General features: G+C 41.1%; 1 protein-coding gene across 1 annotated transcript in view; it reads left to right on the forward strand.

Annotated features, from left to right (window-relative positions):
• Positions 1-2,316: 2,316 nt before the first annotated feature.
• LOC311039185 (uncharacterized protein) overlaps positions 2,317-16,988 on the forward strand; it is a gene marked incomplete at its 3' end in the record, with an annotated part of 56,349 nt that continues 41,677 nt past the window's right edge. The window contains exons 1-3 of the mRNA XM_084048855.1: positions 2,317-2,385; positions 6,148-6,287; positions 11,181-11,328. Coding sequence (XP_083904981.1) covers positions 6,213-6,287; positions 11,181-11,328 — 223 coding nt within the window. The 5' untranslated portion in view covers positions 2,317-2,385; positions 6,148-6,212. The remainder of the gene's footprint in view (positions 2,386-6,147; positions 6,288-11,180; positions 11,329-16,988) is intronic.

The following is a 16,988-nucleotide window of genomic DNA, read 5'->3' on the forward strand; positions in this document are numbered from 1 at the left end:
AGTGTAGATATACATTTTGGAGTGGATATATGTGTCCAGATGCCTGTCAGACAGTCAGACAATGCTGCTCCGCAGGTCTAGAATGGAATAAACGGGCGCAGCCAACGTCAACAACTGCTATCGACCAGACGTGAGATCTCAGCGTACCGTAGGCTGAAACCAACGTCAGGATATATTGATAAATGCCGAAAGTTGCGGTGATCTTGCCGTACGCCCATTATCTGCACCGCGTTGATAAATGAGGGCCAATGTGTTTACTTATTTATATCCATAATGATAAATGTTTCCCTTAAAAAACTTGTACCATCCACATGTTTCACACAGATTTAATTTATTTGCTAAATAGTTACTGATAGACGGCCTTAGGTGGACTGGGACGGCCAATAGGGAGAGGCTGTAATTGCTGAAACCCCACCCCCCCTCCGTGTTTCTATAGGCTGGGTTTTAAACAGCCATAACTCCTGTTCCCAGAATCCCAGTATGCTACAGGCTAAACTATAGCCAAATTATTTGGACCTGTGCTACCCTCTAGCCGCTAGAGGGTAGCACAGGTCCAAATAATAATTGGACAGATTCGAACCGACCCGAGAAAACATTGTAAATAGCTGGACCTGGTCCGAAACGGATCCGTGGACAAGTGGACCCGGTCCGAAACAAACCGAGGATAATTCAAATGTATGTATAAATGGGTCTCTAGACCTGTACTGGACCGGAGTTCATCTAATGCTAAAATCACTGTGGTATTCAGATTAGCCATGTGTGTCAGTCACCTCCTGCTCCTCCTGCCCCAACAGAGTAATCACAGACGATCTGCATCACAGTGAGCTTGAGATCGGCTGAGTTTCAATCGGCTGTTTAAATGGGGCTCATTCAATTTGCGAGAACAGACGATATGGATTTTGGAGCGTAATTACAACGCATAGCTCATTTTAAAACTGAAGGTTAAAGAGATTAATGTAATAATAATAATAATACAAAAATAAAAAATAATAATAATAAAAAGCTGGTCGTCGTCTCCTCACGGGTCCATACGGGTCTATCCATTTCAAATGATTCTGACCGAATATTTTGGCCCGAACCGACTCTGTACTCGGTTCGGGGCTCGGGTCTTTGGTTCCGGGCTAACCCGTGCTACCCTCTACTACAGGCTCCAAACTTGGTGTGTGGTGTTAGGGGGTCAATAGGGTCAGGCGGTAATTACTGAAGCCCCGCCCCTTCTGTATTCCCATAGGCTGAGGGTATTATGTTCAGTTGTAAGTGTCATATTTGTCTCAAATTTGGTGAATGGTCCCAGGGGATGAATGGGTTGCGGTCGGACTGAGTATAAAGTACTTTATTTGAGTAAAAGTACTTGAAAGTAATCAAAGTGATTATAATGAGTAAAAAGTTACTTATTTGAGTAAAATGACCTAAAAGTAATCAAAGTGAGTTAACATTTGGACTTTTAAAGTTATTACACTGAAATGCTAATCATATTTGAACTTTTTGTACATGTAAAAGTATTATATTCAATACAATTTCTGTTAAACAAATGAATTATTTTAAATTGATATTCCATCGATGTAATTTTGTTTAAACGTTTTGTACCGTCAAATATACATTTTGCTTGAATACATTTTCTACAGTACATCATATACTTTGCAGGTGTTTTCAGCAAACCCACACTGTTTCTACAGGAACTGCCGTTTCTAGTTATATTTTAATATTCATATGAATGTACCCTATGAAATGTAATTCAGTGTAATGCTGCTGTATAAGTGTTTAAATAAAATAAAGCCCCCTTTCCATATGTTGCATGCTTCTATCAACTATACTGAATGTACACACGTTGGTATGGAGCCCTATGCTTCAATCAACTATACTGAATGTACACACGTTGGTATGGAGCCCTATGCTTCAATCAACTATACTGAATGTACATGTTGGTATGGAGCCCTATGCTTCTATTAACTATACTGAATGTAAACATGTTGGTATGGGGCTGGAGGCTTGGTGTCTTTGTTTTGGAACAATCATGTTTTCCTTTAATTTGTTTGTTGTTTTTATCCATTTAATTGTTAAAGTGGTAGTATGTTGGGTTCTTATCTATTTGTGTTCTCTTTTTACATCTGTATTGTTGCGCTTTTTAATGATATATGTTTTACCTGTGTGTGTGTGTGTGTGTGTGTGTGTGTGTGTGTGTGTGTGTGTGTGTGTGTGTGTGTGTGTGTGTGTGTGTGTGTGTGTGTGTGTGTGTGTGTGTGTGTGTGTGTGTGTGTGTGTGTGTGTGTGTGTGTGTGTATATAGCCCGTCTATATGCATTTGTGACTGTGTGCCTGTGTGTGGGTGTGTGTGTGTGTGTGTACTTGATTGTCACTGCAGGGAAGACTCCAGCACCAAACAATGGTAAATATGTATTTATGTCAGTGGTAGATTAACTCTGTGGGCAGAATAGCTGGGTAGTAATACTTTAGTCTCTCTACCAGTAGGAATGCTGTGGTACACAACTCAACCACTAAATCATACTTTACTCCACTACATTGCATATGACTCTGCAAATATGACTTAATGTTAACATGGTCTAAATATGCACTGAAACTGATTCCACATCACCCCCTAGCAGTCACCCCTTCAGACTCCATTTCACCCTCTATAGCACTCACCTCTTCAGACTCCACCTCACCCCCTAGCACTCACCTCTTCAGACTCCACCTCACCCCCTAGCACTCACCTCTTCAGACTCCACCTCACCCCCTAGCACTCACCTCTTCAGACTCCACTTCACTGTAAACGTTTACTTAGTCCAGTCAAACTAGCGTTTCACAACAAGTAATTGTAATAGTGTTTCTTCACCGTACATCATTTCTATGAGGTGTCCAGAACACCATACTGAAAGTCCTAAGAAATCCTAGTTGCAGAAATTCAGCCACATTATATAATAAGGCGTTAATAAATATATTAAAGAGGTTTGTGTGTGTGTGTGTGTGTGTGTGTGTGTGTGTGTGTGTGTGTGTGTGTGTGTGTGTGTGTGTGTGTGTGTGTGTGTGTGTGTGTGTGTGTGTGTGTGTGTGTGTGTGTGTGTGTGTGTGTGTGTGTGTGTGTGTGTGTGTGTGTGTGTGTGTGTGTGTGTGTGTGTGTGTGTGTGTGTGTGTGTTTTTGGAAAAACGTGATGTCTCATCAATCACATGAACAGCTCCCAAACAGTAGCTAAGCTCCTCCCACTGTTCTAACACGAAACCTTTTAGTGCAAACACTGATGACAATCCCCATCACTACGGCCCACTACGTCGCTCATGGCCAACTCAACCTCAGAAAAATCACTGCAGTAAATCTTTTTTATTGTGGGATATGATGGAAAAACTGACAACATCATTTATAGCCTGCTCATCTGTGTAGCCTATAAGTCAGTAAATAAAATAAATTCTCTTTTGATAATTAAATAACATTCTGCATTCATAGAATGATTATTAACAGTGGGAGGAGCTTAGTCACTGTCTAGGAGGGCGAACAGAACAGTGGGAGGAGCTTAGCCACTGTCTAGGAGGGTGAACAGAACAGTGGGAGGAGCTTAGCCACTGTCTAGGAGGGTGAACAGAACAGTGGGAGGAGCTTAACCACTGTATGGGAGGGTGAACAGACAGTGGGAGGAGCTTAACCACTGTCTGGGAGGGTAAACAGAACACTGGGAGGGCTTAGCCACTGTCTAGGAGGGTGAACAGAACTGTGGGAGGGGCTTAGCCACTGTATGGGAGGGTGAACAGACAGTGGGAAGAGCTTAGCCACTGTATGGGAGGGTGAACAGACAGTGGGAGGAGCTTAGCCACTGTCTGGGAGGGTGAACAGAACTGTGGGAGGAGCTTTGTCACTGTCTGGGAGGGTGAACAGAACAGTGGGAGGAGCTTAGCCACTGTCTAGGAGGGTGAACAGAACAGTGGGAGGAGCTTAGTCACTGTCTGGGAGGGTTAACAAAACAGTGGGAGGAGCTTAGTCACTGTATGGAAGGGTGAACAGACAGTGGGAGGAGCTTAGCCACTGTATGGGAGGGTTAACAGAACTGTGGGAGGAGCTTTGTCACTGTCTGGGAGGGTGAACAGAACAGTGGGAGGAGCTTAGCCACTGTCCAGGAGGGTGAACAGAACAGTGGGAGGAGCTTAGTCACTGTATGGAAGGGTGAACAGACAGTGGGAGGAGCTTAGCCACTGTATGGGAGGGTGAACAGACAGTGGGAGGAGCTTAACCACTGTCTGGGAGGGTAAACAGAACACTGGGAGGGCTTAGCCACTGTCTAGGAGGGTGAACAGAACTGTGGGAGGGGCTTAGCCACTGTATGGGAGGGTGAACAGACAGTGGGAAGAGCTTAGCCACTGTATGGGAGGGTGAACAGACAGTGGGAGGAGCTTAGCCACTGTCTGGGAGGGTGAACAGAACTGTGGGAGGAGCTTTGTCACTGTCTGGGAGGGTGAACAGAACAGTGGGAGGAGCTTAGCCACTGTCTAGGAGGGTGAACAGAACAGTGGGAGGAGCTTAGTCACTGTCTGGGAGGGTTAACAAAACAGTGGGAGGAGCTTAGTCACTGTATGGAAGGGTGAACAGACAGTGGGAGGAGCTTAGCCACTGTATGGGAGGGTTAACAGAACTGTGGGAGGAGCTTTGTCACTGTCTGGGAGGGTGAACAGAACAGTGGGAGGAGCTTAGCCACTGTCCAGGAGGGTGAACAGAACAGTGGGAGGAGCTTAGTCACTGTATGGAAGGGTGAACAGACAGTGGGAGGAGCTTAGCCACTATATATATATATATATATATATATATATATATATATATATATATATATATATATATATATATATATATACATATATATATATATATATATATATATATATATATATATATATATATATATATATATATATATATATATATATATATATATACATATACATTGGTATCAATTCAAAATATATTTATTCAATCAAAATATATAAATATTCAGATATTGTATCTGAATTACTCTTTTCAAAATGTATTTGAAAGTCAACTGAAAAGTATATATATACATTTTTATCCCACAATTTTGCAACCCCATGTTTTCCACTCAGTACCAATTGAATAAGTAATCCTGGGCACTACACTCCCTCTGCCAGCCTAGGGATTGCCTAGAGCCGAGCTCATACCATGCATGAGAGCTAACAAGCCTTCTTGTCACCTGACAGGGGGGAGTTTCCCCGGTAGGACGTAGAAGGAACTCGTTGGCCCTCATTTATCAACGCGGTGTAGACCAAATAATGGGCATACGGATCACCGCAACTTTCGGCTTTTTGAAAACAATTGATGGCCATTTTGGATTGATGCCAATTAAACATATTTCCGCAACTAGGATTTCTTAGGACTTTAAGTTTTTTTCTAGTTTTTCTAGTTTCCATAGAAATGGTCTGTGAAAAAAAACAATCAGATTTTGCGTTTCAAAATGTTAATGCTAGTTTGCCTGGACTGTCCTGTGACACTTTTGAGATCTCCAAACACCACTTCAATATCATGAACGTCATGTTACATTGTGTCAACAATCTTCTCACCTTTGGAGGATAATACAAGTTAATTTTCACACTTGTTTTCATGTCCATCGATCTGTTCACTCCACTGGTAGCTCAGTGTAACTGAACGCTTGTAGATCTGGCTTCAGTAGGAAATGGGCGTGTACTTTCACGTGCAAACCCAAAACCGCAGTCGGTGATTGGTGATTGTAGCCGTTCATTTCTGCTGTTTGATGTAAAAACTGGTTCCCGCTCCCGCATGCTTCTGTTCCCATCATAGGATGAATAGAAAACATGTCAGCCCTCCGCTTGCCCCCCCCCCCCCCCCCCCCAGCACATGGCACCCAGAGTAGACTCACATTTGCTCTCAAAACACTACAATGGAATTACGTTCTCCAACTAAACCTTATTTTCTTTTATCCCTTTGACAGATGTGTACAAACATATGTTCATAATTACATGCATTCTTGTCAATGAAACATCCATAAATAAATAAATACATTTTAACAGATGAATTCATAAAAACCTAATTATTTCTGTTTCTCAACCTTTATTTTGGCTAGATCTCTGTGTCTGACTGTCAGGGTGTGGGGGGAGTTCTACTAACAAATTAATCATGTCTTTGTGTGTTTTGCAGGCGACTTACAACATGTGAGACTGATCAGGTTAACAAACGATGACATACTCAACATCTACACTGCCATGGTCTTTTCATCCAGCATTGATGAAGCTACTTTTCTAATAGCAAAAAGACCTGTTATCAGACTTGTTAAAAAGGTGAATCAAAGAAACAAACCTTGCCTATAACTTAGAGACAATGTTATAGACAGTGAGTGATGGTAAAAAAAAAAAGAAATGGCTAAATAATAATAATATTTAGCTTCAGCCAGCTGAGAGCTTCTCAGGCAGTTAGGGTTAAGTTGACTATTGTCCGTTCCAGCCGCCTTGCCCGCTGTTTAGGTATAAAGCTTTGCGTGAGAGGCGTGCCCTTGGCTATGTCACTATCGTGCACCACCTTACATTATGCATAGGTGTGGCGTTACATTAATAAAAACAACCAGGTGCCATTGCCTTTAAGAGCTGCCTGTGCGTTACCCCCAAAGCCATCGTGCCATCGTGCCGTGTCTAAGTGCAGCTGCAGAGTTTTGATCACAGTCCGAGCCGAAGTTTACATTGGTCGAGTGGTCTCTGGATCGGGTTATGATATTGTATCTTGGTCATTCAGTCTCATGTTTTTGTTACAGCTTGTTTTTCTTGACCAAAATGTTAAGAATCCAGTTTAGAGTGACAGAAGGTGAGATTCTACACGAGGTAGAGTCTATGTGTGGTTTCTTGTGGACGTGTGAAAAAATGTGCACAGTTTGAATGTGTGTGGGGCCCCTGGTGAATGTTGTGGCATTAAGAAAGCCTATGAGAGACTGTGAGGACTGTTCAGTGGAATATATGTGTGGGAAGTTGAAGTACATAGATACAGTAATTTTGTCAAGTTCTGTGTCGATTGTAAGACTTTGTGTGTTTGTACAATTCTCCATGCCGTGGTGTACCATGACACGTGATGCATTGATGTTTGAATGAGAGAAAGCAGACAGAGAGAAGCTGAAAGCTGCGTGATTTAGAGAGCCGTGTTATACAGACTGTTGATCCATTCTGTGTTCGCTGCCACCCGCGACATTCCCAACTGGTGTTTACGCTGGTGAATGTGATTTGTCTATGGCATTTTGAATTACCACGTTTTCAGTCATTGGTGAGGTTAGGGGGTAGGCGCCCCAATCCCTTGCCAATAACAGGCGGCAGCGGGGTCGCAAGGCTCCCAGAGCACGTTAAAATCTCAATATAGTGCTGGGGAGAGACTGAAGGGCCCCCGTGTTCTGTCAAGGATGAATTAACATCCTAGCTGTGTAAACAACAGTCTAGTCTGCGTGGGTGTCGCACATGGCAACATTTTGAAAGTCAAGGTGTTCAAGTAGGTCTGTGGGTTTTATAAATGTTGTGATGTGTCAGGCACTGCGTGGTAGGTGGACGACAGTCCACACCTAGCAGAGGGTGCGCTTTTGAGGGGTGACCTCTGTGAAAAGGCAAGGCTGGTGAAAACGTTTAAAATTCTGGTTCCCATAGCCAAGCGATGCCTAGGAAAGGTATGCTGGCTGTCGTGCTCGGCTCAATGTACAGTCAGGCCATCACAAGCTCAAAGCGACCGCCGTAGTGCAACAGTTACTAAGCGAGTGATGCTCCTGTGATCGGTGGGCTTTGAAAAGAAGACTCCGGGAAGCAGGAGGCTTGAACTCTCTATCCGGGGTGACCTGGGTGTAGACCTCAAGTGGAAAGGGGTCTAGCCTGGGACTGCGCCCTGGTGCAGGAGGCACAGGAGTGGGGAGGTCCGAAGGACTTAAGCGGTTCAGTGCGATTAGATTGGTCTAAAGTTAGTGTTTGCACTGGGAGGGAGAGCGTGGTGGGCACGAATATTATGTGTGTATCAACTGTGGGCAGGAAGTGGTGAGACAGTGAGGGAGAAAGAGAGTGACTGATTGAGTGTGTCTGCCTCTCTGTCGTGAGTATGAATGAGCGTTTTTAGACGTTTTAGTGTCAGTATATGTCCTCACGAGTATAGGAATACTGTGTGTGTGTGTGTGTGTGTGTGTGTGTGTGTGTGTGTGTGTGTGTGTGTGTGTGTGTGTGTGTGTGTGTGTGTGTGTGTGTGTGTGTGTGTGTGTGTGTGTGTGTGTGTGTGTGTGTGTGACTGAGTGAGTGTGTGCAAGATGGGAGAGAGAGAGAAAGAAAGAGAGGGGGTTGATGTTGATTACCAAGGAGCTAGGCCAAAAGGGAGGAAGGGGGACCCCCCAAGGACCCCCCGAAAATGTTATCGGTGTGGCCGTATCGGACATTTCATAGCCAATTGTATATCTAGCGAAACAGTGGATGGCTGGGACGATAACAGATACAATAACAGAAAGACACGTCAGTCTAAGGGGAGAGGGGAAGATGAAGATGATAACTGGGAGGACCTTGGTCTCATTGGGACGTCATCCCTTATATATATATATGTTGAGGGTACATTTTGGGTATTAAATAGCTCCTATGTCTTGGCCCCTGTCCTGTTTACACAAGCCTTTTGTCTAAACTACTGATGTTAAAGATGTTTTTATGACTTCTGTTCTGTTGCAACAACATTGCGCTACATTAAGGCCTTCAGGTGTTCACTCTAGATGCCTTGATCAAAGTAGCAGGCCCTCACTTGATGGTTATTAAGCACATTGTTACAGTAAAATGTAGTTTTTTTTAGTAATTATCTGCAGAACGATCTATTAGTTGCAAGTCCCCCAAGGGAGGAATGTGTTGAAAGCCCCTTTTTACACGCACCAGAAAGCACTCACAGGTCAAGGGTCATTTTTGTCCAGCAAGTGAGGCTAGAGGTTTGTGTGTGGCTTCCTGGATCGTGGGTCCGGCCAGTGGCTACTGCAGGGCTACTGATCGGGTCCATTGTGCCTATGGGAGTGGCTCACAAACTTTGGGTTTTATTAAAACTGTATTCAATCAATTTTTGTTTTGATTAACAAAAGCGCTAAAATAAAGTCAAATGACAGGCCAAGATAGTTCTATTTTTGTAAGTGACATTTGTGTTTTAGCTAGCTACTAAATAGTTAATAATAAAGCTATGAAGGTTGTAGTGTGGACTTACCATAATAGTGTTTAATGGAAGCAATGGAAATCTTTTCCAAAAGATGGCAGATCTACAAGCTGCAGATCAGTTGTTGATTTTCAGAAATACTCAATAATGAAGAGTTCAAATATTGTATGAGGGAGGGAATCTTAAGGATTAGTTGGAGTAAATAGTTCTCACTCCCCCAGTTTAAGTTGTGTTGAAGCCCCTTTTTGCTTTTAAAACACTTAAAGGTCAAAGGTCGTTCTCTCCAATTTAGATAGGAACTAAGCCTTGTGTCTGTTCTGTTTTTGTTTTGTTTAGTTTTTTTTATCCCACAAACTCACGAGTAAGAAAAAGTGTGAAGTGTTTATCTGTATTCATTCATTACTGTGAAATGCCCCTTTTGTTGTTTTTGTTAAAAGATTAATGACATTTTTTCCACGTTTGAGCTCATCTGAAAGAGCTCACCATAAGCACTGGTGTAAGTGCATAGTTATTATTGAAGAAATGTGAAACAAATCTTGATGTTTGAAGTAAGTTAATTGAATCAGTCATATTTGTATTCACATAGTAAATTGTTAAAAGTAAGCTCCCTGCACCATGCCCCTCTAGTTTTGGAATGTTTTCACAGAAGACACGTTTGTGCAGTTAAAAGAAATGTTAACTAAATTCCTCTGGATTTGGCCCTTTTCCCCCCCACATGTAAGAAGCCGCCATGTGCTTCTAAAAGCACTTTTTCACTTTTCCTGAAGAGTATTTCTACTCAAGTTGTGGCTAGTATATTTACTTGAGTAACTAAGTAACCGGAAGCCCATAAGTGGGAGAGAGAAAGAGGAAAATGTATGTGGGAGCCATCCTAATCTCAACATAGCAAGGTGTTATGGGAGAGCAGTGACTCTCCCGTTCTAAGCCCATGGGAAGCTTATAAAAGAAAATAACAAAGGAAGCGCGACATTCTCATGCAACTTATCTACATTTGTTATGTCTTGATGCTAGTGTTTCTAATCCCTTTTCTCACTCAGTGTTATATGAAGTTCACAAGCATTGTTTTAAGGGAATTTTTAATCATTACAGTGTTCTTAATTAATTAATTGAAATATATTGAACTAATCATCTGAATAATGGTTCAACAGGAGGGATAGTACACTTAATTATGAAGCATATTCACACTTATAATTAAAAAAATTCTAAAAATAATATTGAAGAAAATACAAAGTACTCAAAGTGTCTTTATTCAAGTAAAAAGAGATCTCAAAGTTTCCGTGTGTTTTATTTGTAGTGTAATCTAAGCCCTAAGGTGTATGCAGTGGTGGAAAGTAACTAAGTACATTTACTTAAGTACTATACTTAAGTAACATTTTGAGGTATTTGTACTTTACTTGAGTATTTCCAATTTCCAGTACTTTTACTTCTACTCCACTACATCTCAGAGGCAAATATTGTACTTTTACTCCACTACAATTACTTGAAAACTTTAGTTACTAGTTACTTTTCAGATGTAAATGATTACATTATAAAACATACATTAACCACTTTAAACCTATTTTATACCTAGGCTATTTGAAAATAGCATATCTACAAGCTCACAACACGTCGCGATGCGACGCGTTGTGAGCTTGTAGATCTGCTATTTTCAAATATTTAGTACTTTTACTTTTGGTACTTTAAGTACATTTTGATGCCAATACTTTTGTACTTTTACTCAAGTAAATTTTTTATTCTGGACTTTTACTTGTAACTGAGTATTTTTATATTGCAGTATTGGTACTTTTACTTAAGTAAAGAATTTGAGTACTTTTTCCACCACTGGGTGTATGTAAGATGATAAAGAACCTATCAGATGGCATGTTATTTAAACAGATGCTCGGTTCATTGTTTACCTGGTAAACCTACTGTAAAACTAGTAAAAAGGTTAAGTTATAAAAACAGGTAGGGAATTGTCTAACAGCCTATTCATGCTTTCAGTATTGTCTGTTATACCAATCTACCAGTATTGTATTTAACAATCATTATTTTTAATTACTCTGCAGTATTCCTCACTCTCCAACAGCATCTATTATGAAATCCTCATCATCTCCGATCAAATTACTGAGATTGTCAACATCAATGATTTTTCAACTGAGAACAAACCAACCCTTCAGGATGTCCTGCAGAAACTAGACACATTTCTTGTGGGAGGTGAGTAAAGTACATTTTAACAAAATGATTGCTAATTTGATGTTGTCAAAAATGTCTGTTTGTAACAAAGGTTGAAGGTTGTATAATACAACCTTCTACCCTTAGTGTGTGTGTGTGTGTGTGTGTGTGTGTGTGTGTGTGTGTGTGTGTGTGTGTGTGTGTGTGTGTGTGTGTGCGTGTGTGCGTGTGGGTGTGTGTGTGCGTGTGCGCGTGTGGGTGTGTGTGTGCGTGTGCGCGCGTGCATGTGTAACATCCATGTATGTTGTCCCTCCTCTGTTTTAGCAACTGATTATATTACACTTTATGATGTTTGAAGTAAGTTAATTGAATCAGTCATATTTGTATTCACATAGTAAATTGTTAAAAGTAAGCTCCCTGCACCATGCCCCTCTAGTTTTGGAATGTTTTCACAGAAGACACGTTTGTGCAGTTAAAAGAAATGTTAACTAAATTCCTCTGGATTTGGCCCTTTTCCCCCCCACATGTAAGAAGCCGCCATGTGCTTCTAAAGGCACTTTTTCACTTTTCCTGAAGAGTATTTCTACTCAAGTTGTGGCTAGTATATTTACTTGAGTAACTAAGTAACCGGAAGCCCATAAGTGGGAGAGAGAAAGAAGAAAATGTATGTGGGAGCCATCCTAATCTCAACATAGCAAGGTGTTATGGGAGAGCAGTGACTCTCCCGTTCTAAGCCCATGGGAAGCTTATAAAAGAAAATAACAAAGGAAGCGCGACATTCTCATGCAACTTATCTACATTTGTTATGTCTTGATGCTAGTATTTCTAATCCCTTTTCTCACTCAGTGTTATATGAAGTTCACAAGCATTGTTTTAAGGGAATTTTTAATCATTACAGTGTTCTTAATTAATTAATTAAAAAATATATTGAACTAATCATCTGAATAATGGTTCAACAGGAGGGATAGTACACTTAATTATGAAGCATATTCACACTTATAATTTAAAAAATTCAAAAAATAATATTGAAGAAAATACAAAGTACTCAAAGTGTCTTTATTCAAGTAAAAAGAGATCTCAAAGTTTCCGTGTGTTTTATTTGTAGTGTACTCTAAGCCCTAAGGTGTATGCAGTGGTGGAAAGTAACTAAGTACATTTACTTAAGTACTATACTTAAGTAACATTTTGAGGTATTTGTACTTTACTTCAGTATTTCCAATTTCCAGTACTTTTACTTCTACTCCACTACATCTCAGAGGCAAATATTGTACTTTTACTCCACTACAATTACTTGAAAACTTTAGTTACTAGTTACTTTTCAGATGTAAATGATTACATTATAAAACATACATTAACCACTTTAAACCTATTTTATACCTAGGCTATTTGAAAATAGCAGATCTACAAGCTCACAACGCGTCGCGATGCGACGCGTTGTGAGCTTGTAGATCTGCTATTTTCAAATATTTAGTACTTTTACTTTTGGTACTTTAAGTACATTTTGATGCCAATACTTTTGTACTTTTACTCAAGTAAAATTTTTATTCTGGACTTTTACTTGTAACTGAGTATTCTTATATTGCAGTATTGGTACTTTTACTTAAGTAAAGAATTTGAGTACTTTTTCCACCACTGGGTGTATGTAAGATGATAAAGAACCTATCAGATGGCATGTTATTTAAACAGATGCTCGGTTCATTGTTTACCTGGTAAACCTACTGTAAAACTAGTAAAAAGGTTAAGTTATAAAAACAGGTAGGGAATTGTCTAACAGCCTATTCATGCTTTCAGTATTGTCTGTTATACCAATCTACCAGTATTATATTTAACAATCAGTGTTGCAGTGTTTGTTTTTTGAATAAAGAAAAATATAAACTTTGAAATGTTTTTAAAAACTAAATGAAATTTAATTGAAAAGATGGTATGCCAAAATCCACAAATCTTCCATAAAAAACACCAGTCTGTCACCTGACTACGCTAGAAGCAGTGTGACTAGTCACGTGGCACGTACATGGCAGCCAGCGGATGATTCAAAATGAGTAAGCTGAAATGTCCCAGTGGTGCCCAAACAAAGTGGCTAGAATAGCAGAGAAAAAAACTGAATATAGCAAAACTACCGAAGATTTCTTCAATATTTAAACCAACACAAACAAATGCTACTGCAAGTCCCCGCGCGGGGCCCCGACGGGATGCAGTTAACATGGAAACCAATGCCGGGGAGGTGGATGTGGTCACCGGGCATGAAGATGCGGACGCACCGGCTGTTAGCTCTCCCATTCCCACTCCCAGCGCTTCTGCAGGGGCAAACACTGAGGCTCCTACTGCTGAAATCACAGAGGACCCATACCCACCACGCAGGGGCAATCTACTGTAGTTGCAGCAGCCCACCTGCTCGCCATGCCCTAGCCCCAGGGTACCTCTCGGACTTCCTGGACGATTACATCCCAGAGCGGGACCTGAGGTCTTCCGACTTGGGGCTTCTCACCACCCCTCATAGCAACAAGCGGACCCTTGGCGACAGAGCTTTGAGCGTGGCAGCCCCTGACCTCTGGAACTCTCTCCCAATGGAGATTTGCCAGTTGTCAACACTGGACTCCTTCAAGTCCGCACTGAAGAGACACTTATTTACTCAAGCTTTTGGCAATTAATTTGCTTATTGTGTGTACTGTAAAGCGTCCTCCCACACACAGATGTAAAATATCCATCAGACAGAGCACATTTCCCTGTTGATTTAACCGATCCAGATGTGAAGAGAACCATACTTCCTACTTTCCTAGGGATGAAAAGTTTCTCAGAAGAATATTATTACAAACGGTCTAAACTGGGTTGTAAAGTCCCTCGTAAATGGCTATGTTTTTCTCCAAAGATGGACGCTGTGTATTGCGAGCCCTGCTGGCTTTTCGCCTATAATAATAATAATAATAATAATAATAATAATAATAAACTTTATTTGTATAGCACCTTTCATGACATGAAATGCAGTGCAAAGTGCTTTACAGAGCAAGAATACAGTTACAGTTACAACCAATTTAACAATAAAGCAAACAAAAAATAAAATAAAATAAAAGCAAAAGCATAAAACATTGAAATAGGCAATACAGTGAGGACTTAAAAATCAACCAAAGAGTCAGCTAAAAGCAAGAGTGAAGAAATAGGTCTTGAGCTGTGCTTTAAAACTATCGACAGAGGCTGCCTGTTTTAGGTGTAATGGGAGTTTATTCCACACTGTTGGTCCGTAAAAGCAGAATGCTGCTTCACCGTATTTTTTATATGTCATTTTAGGCACCTCGAGTAGGTCAGCACTTGAAGACCTGAGGGTCCGGTTTGGATTATGTCTCTCTAGGCAGTCATAGAGGTAGGAAGGTGCCAGACCATTTAGAGCTTTATAAACTATTAAAAGAATTTTAAAATCAATCCTAAAAACAACCGGGAGCCAGTGTAGTGAAGCTAGAACTGGAGTGATATGTTCTCTCATTCTAGTTTTAGTTAAAATTCTGGCTGCCGCATTTTGAACAAGTTGTAATCTGTCAGTTGTTTTCTTAGGCAGGCCAGAGTAGAGTGCGTTGCAGTAATCAAGCCGAGAGAAAACAAAAGCGTGGATCAGCGTTTTTGCGTCGTCTAACGACAGATAGTCTCTAATTCGCGCAATATTTCTAAGATGAAAGAAAGCAATCTTGGTGACATGATTAATGTGTGCATTAAAATTCAATTCAGAATCGATAATAACCCCCAGGTTCTTTACTGTGGTGTTACTTTCTACAGCCAGGTTACCAAGTCTACTTATTATTGATTCTCTCTGCTCACTGGAGCCAATTATGAGTATTTCTGTTTTATCCTCATTTAGCTTAAGAAAGTTCTCACTCATCCAGCATTTTATACTGGACAGACAGGTCAACAATGGGTCTAGAGCGCAGGGGTCGTCTGGAGCTACCGAAAGATACAGCTGGGTATCATCAGCATATATAGGAGTTGTCCATCCCACCAGCTCTCCTGGACTGTAGGGATTAAAGACTGGCAAGGACTGTCTGGAAAGATAAAGAAACACATCTAGCCGCATGTGTGGTATTTGACACTTAGAAAAACGACCGTACAGTGGATGTACAACTTGACTGCCAGCAGAAACATCAGGTTAATTTTTGGACACAAGTGTTAAAAAGAATCACAGATGTCACTCTGACATTAGCTTCTTGCAATCTTGTTTTCAGAGGACATCGTGAGAAAGTGGGTGAGCTCAATAGTGGAAACTTGATATGATCCCATATTGCAAGAGTTGCTTAATAAAAAAAGCAACGTTAATTTTTTAAGCCCGGCAATTCAAGACAAATTAATTGTATTGTTGTCACAGAAAGTACGCAACCAGATTGTTTGTGAAATAAAGGAGGCCAGGGTTTATTCAGTCATAATGGACACTACTTAGGATTTAACTTAAGTTGATCAACTCAGTCAAGTTTTCAGATACATCACAGTTCGCAAAGACGAAAATTATAACGACATCGGGGTTGACATCAATGAGAGTTTTCTCAGATCGATCTGCAGAAGGACTGGAAGGAAAAATCCTTGAACAGAGAGAGATTATGGGACTATCTCTTCAAATGTGCAGAGGCCAAGGACATGATGGGGCCAGCGTTATGAGTGGCACTTATTCAGGTGTGCAGAAAAGCATTATTGATATAGAACCCAATGCTGTATATGTCCATTGCGCAGCACATAATTTGAATTTGGTGTTAAACAAGTAAGACGCGCGAAAGCTGGAAGCGAACGCAGCTCGAAAATATTGTTTATTTACGGACTGTGTGTGTGTGTGTGTGTGTGTGTGTGTGTGTGTGTGTGTGTTTGTGTTTTGACTGTAGCTGCACTCTGGCGCACTCTGTTGGCCGCACCCAGGCAGTGCACTGCACACAGACAGACAGACAGACAGACACACAAGCCGACCAGACTTTCATAGTAAGCTCCACTTGGGCGGAGGCGTGCCTCCTTCCGCGTTCGCAATGACGCTTGCCAGACGATTTCCGAAATCATTGAGTACTATGACATTTTACAGAGACTTCTGTTTTTTTTAGCCAGAGCTGCAAAAGATGGGAAATGTTGGAAAACCACCTCAAATCTCAACCCAAGCTGAAAAGACTGTGTCCAACACGATGGGCATTCAGGCACGATGCTATGCATGCGGGGACCGCCCTCCATTCCGACATCCCACTACTCCGACTACGTGGCTTCCGCGTGCGGTTAGGGTTAGGGTTAGGGTTAGTAACCGTCGGAAAGGCGTCATGTCGGAAAGCCGACATGTAACCTATTCATGCACTTAGATTTCGTTATGCTCATGTATTCCAAGCACTGACCAAAATATGTCTACATTCAAAAAAATCTGATGAACATGCAGAGGCCACTGGACTTAAGGACTTATTTGGAATGTTCGAATTTGCAGTGATTACTGTGATGCAGGAAAAGATATTGGAGTCGGTCAATATAGTTTCCAAGTTATTACAGAAGATGGATAATGGACTTTTACCATGCAGCAGGCCTAGTGGGCAATGCATGCAGCACCTTATCAAAACTAAGAGACGAGTTTGAACAGGTCAACAGCACAGGATCTTGCAGCTTCATGGGGCACTAGCTGTCATTTCACTCATAAACGCACACGACGCACAAAGCAACACTTTGATGAGCTCTGTGAAGATCAGCACCTCACAAGTCCATAAAAA

The sequence above is a fragment of the Gymnoscopelus microlampas genome (assembly GCF_963454915.1).
Source record: "Gymnoscopelus microlampas genome assembly, chromosome: 3".
NCBI classification, from domain to species: domain Eukaryota; kingdom Metazoa; phylum Chordata; class Actinopteri; order Myctophiformes; family Myctophidae; genus Gymnoscopelus; species Gymnoscopelus microlampas.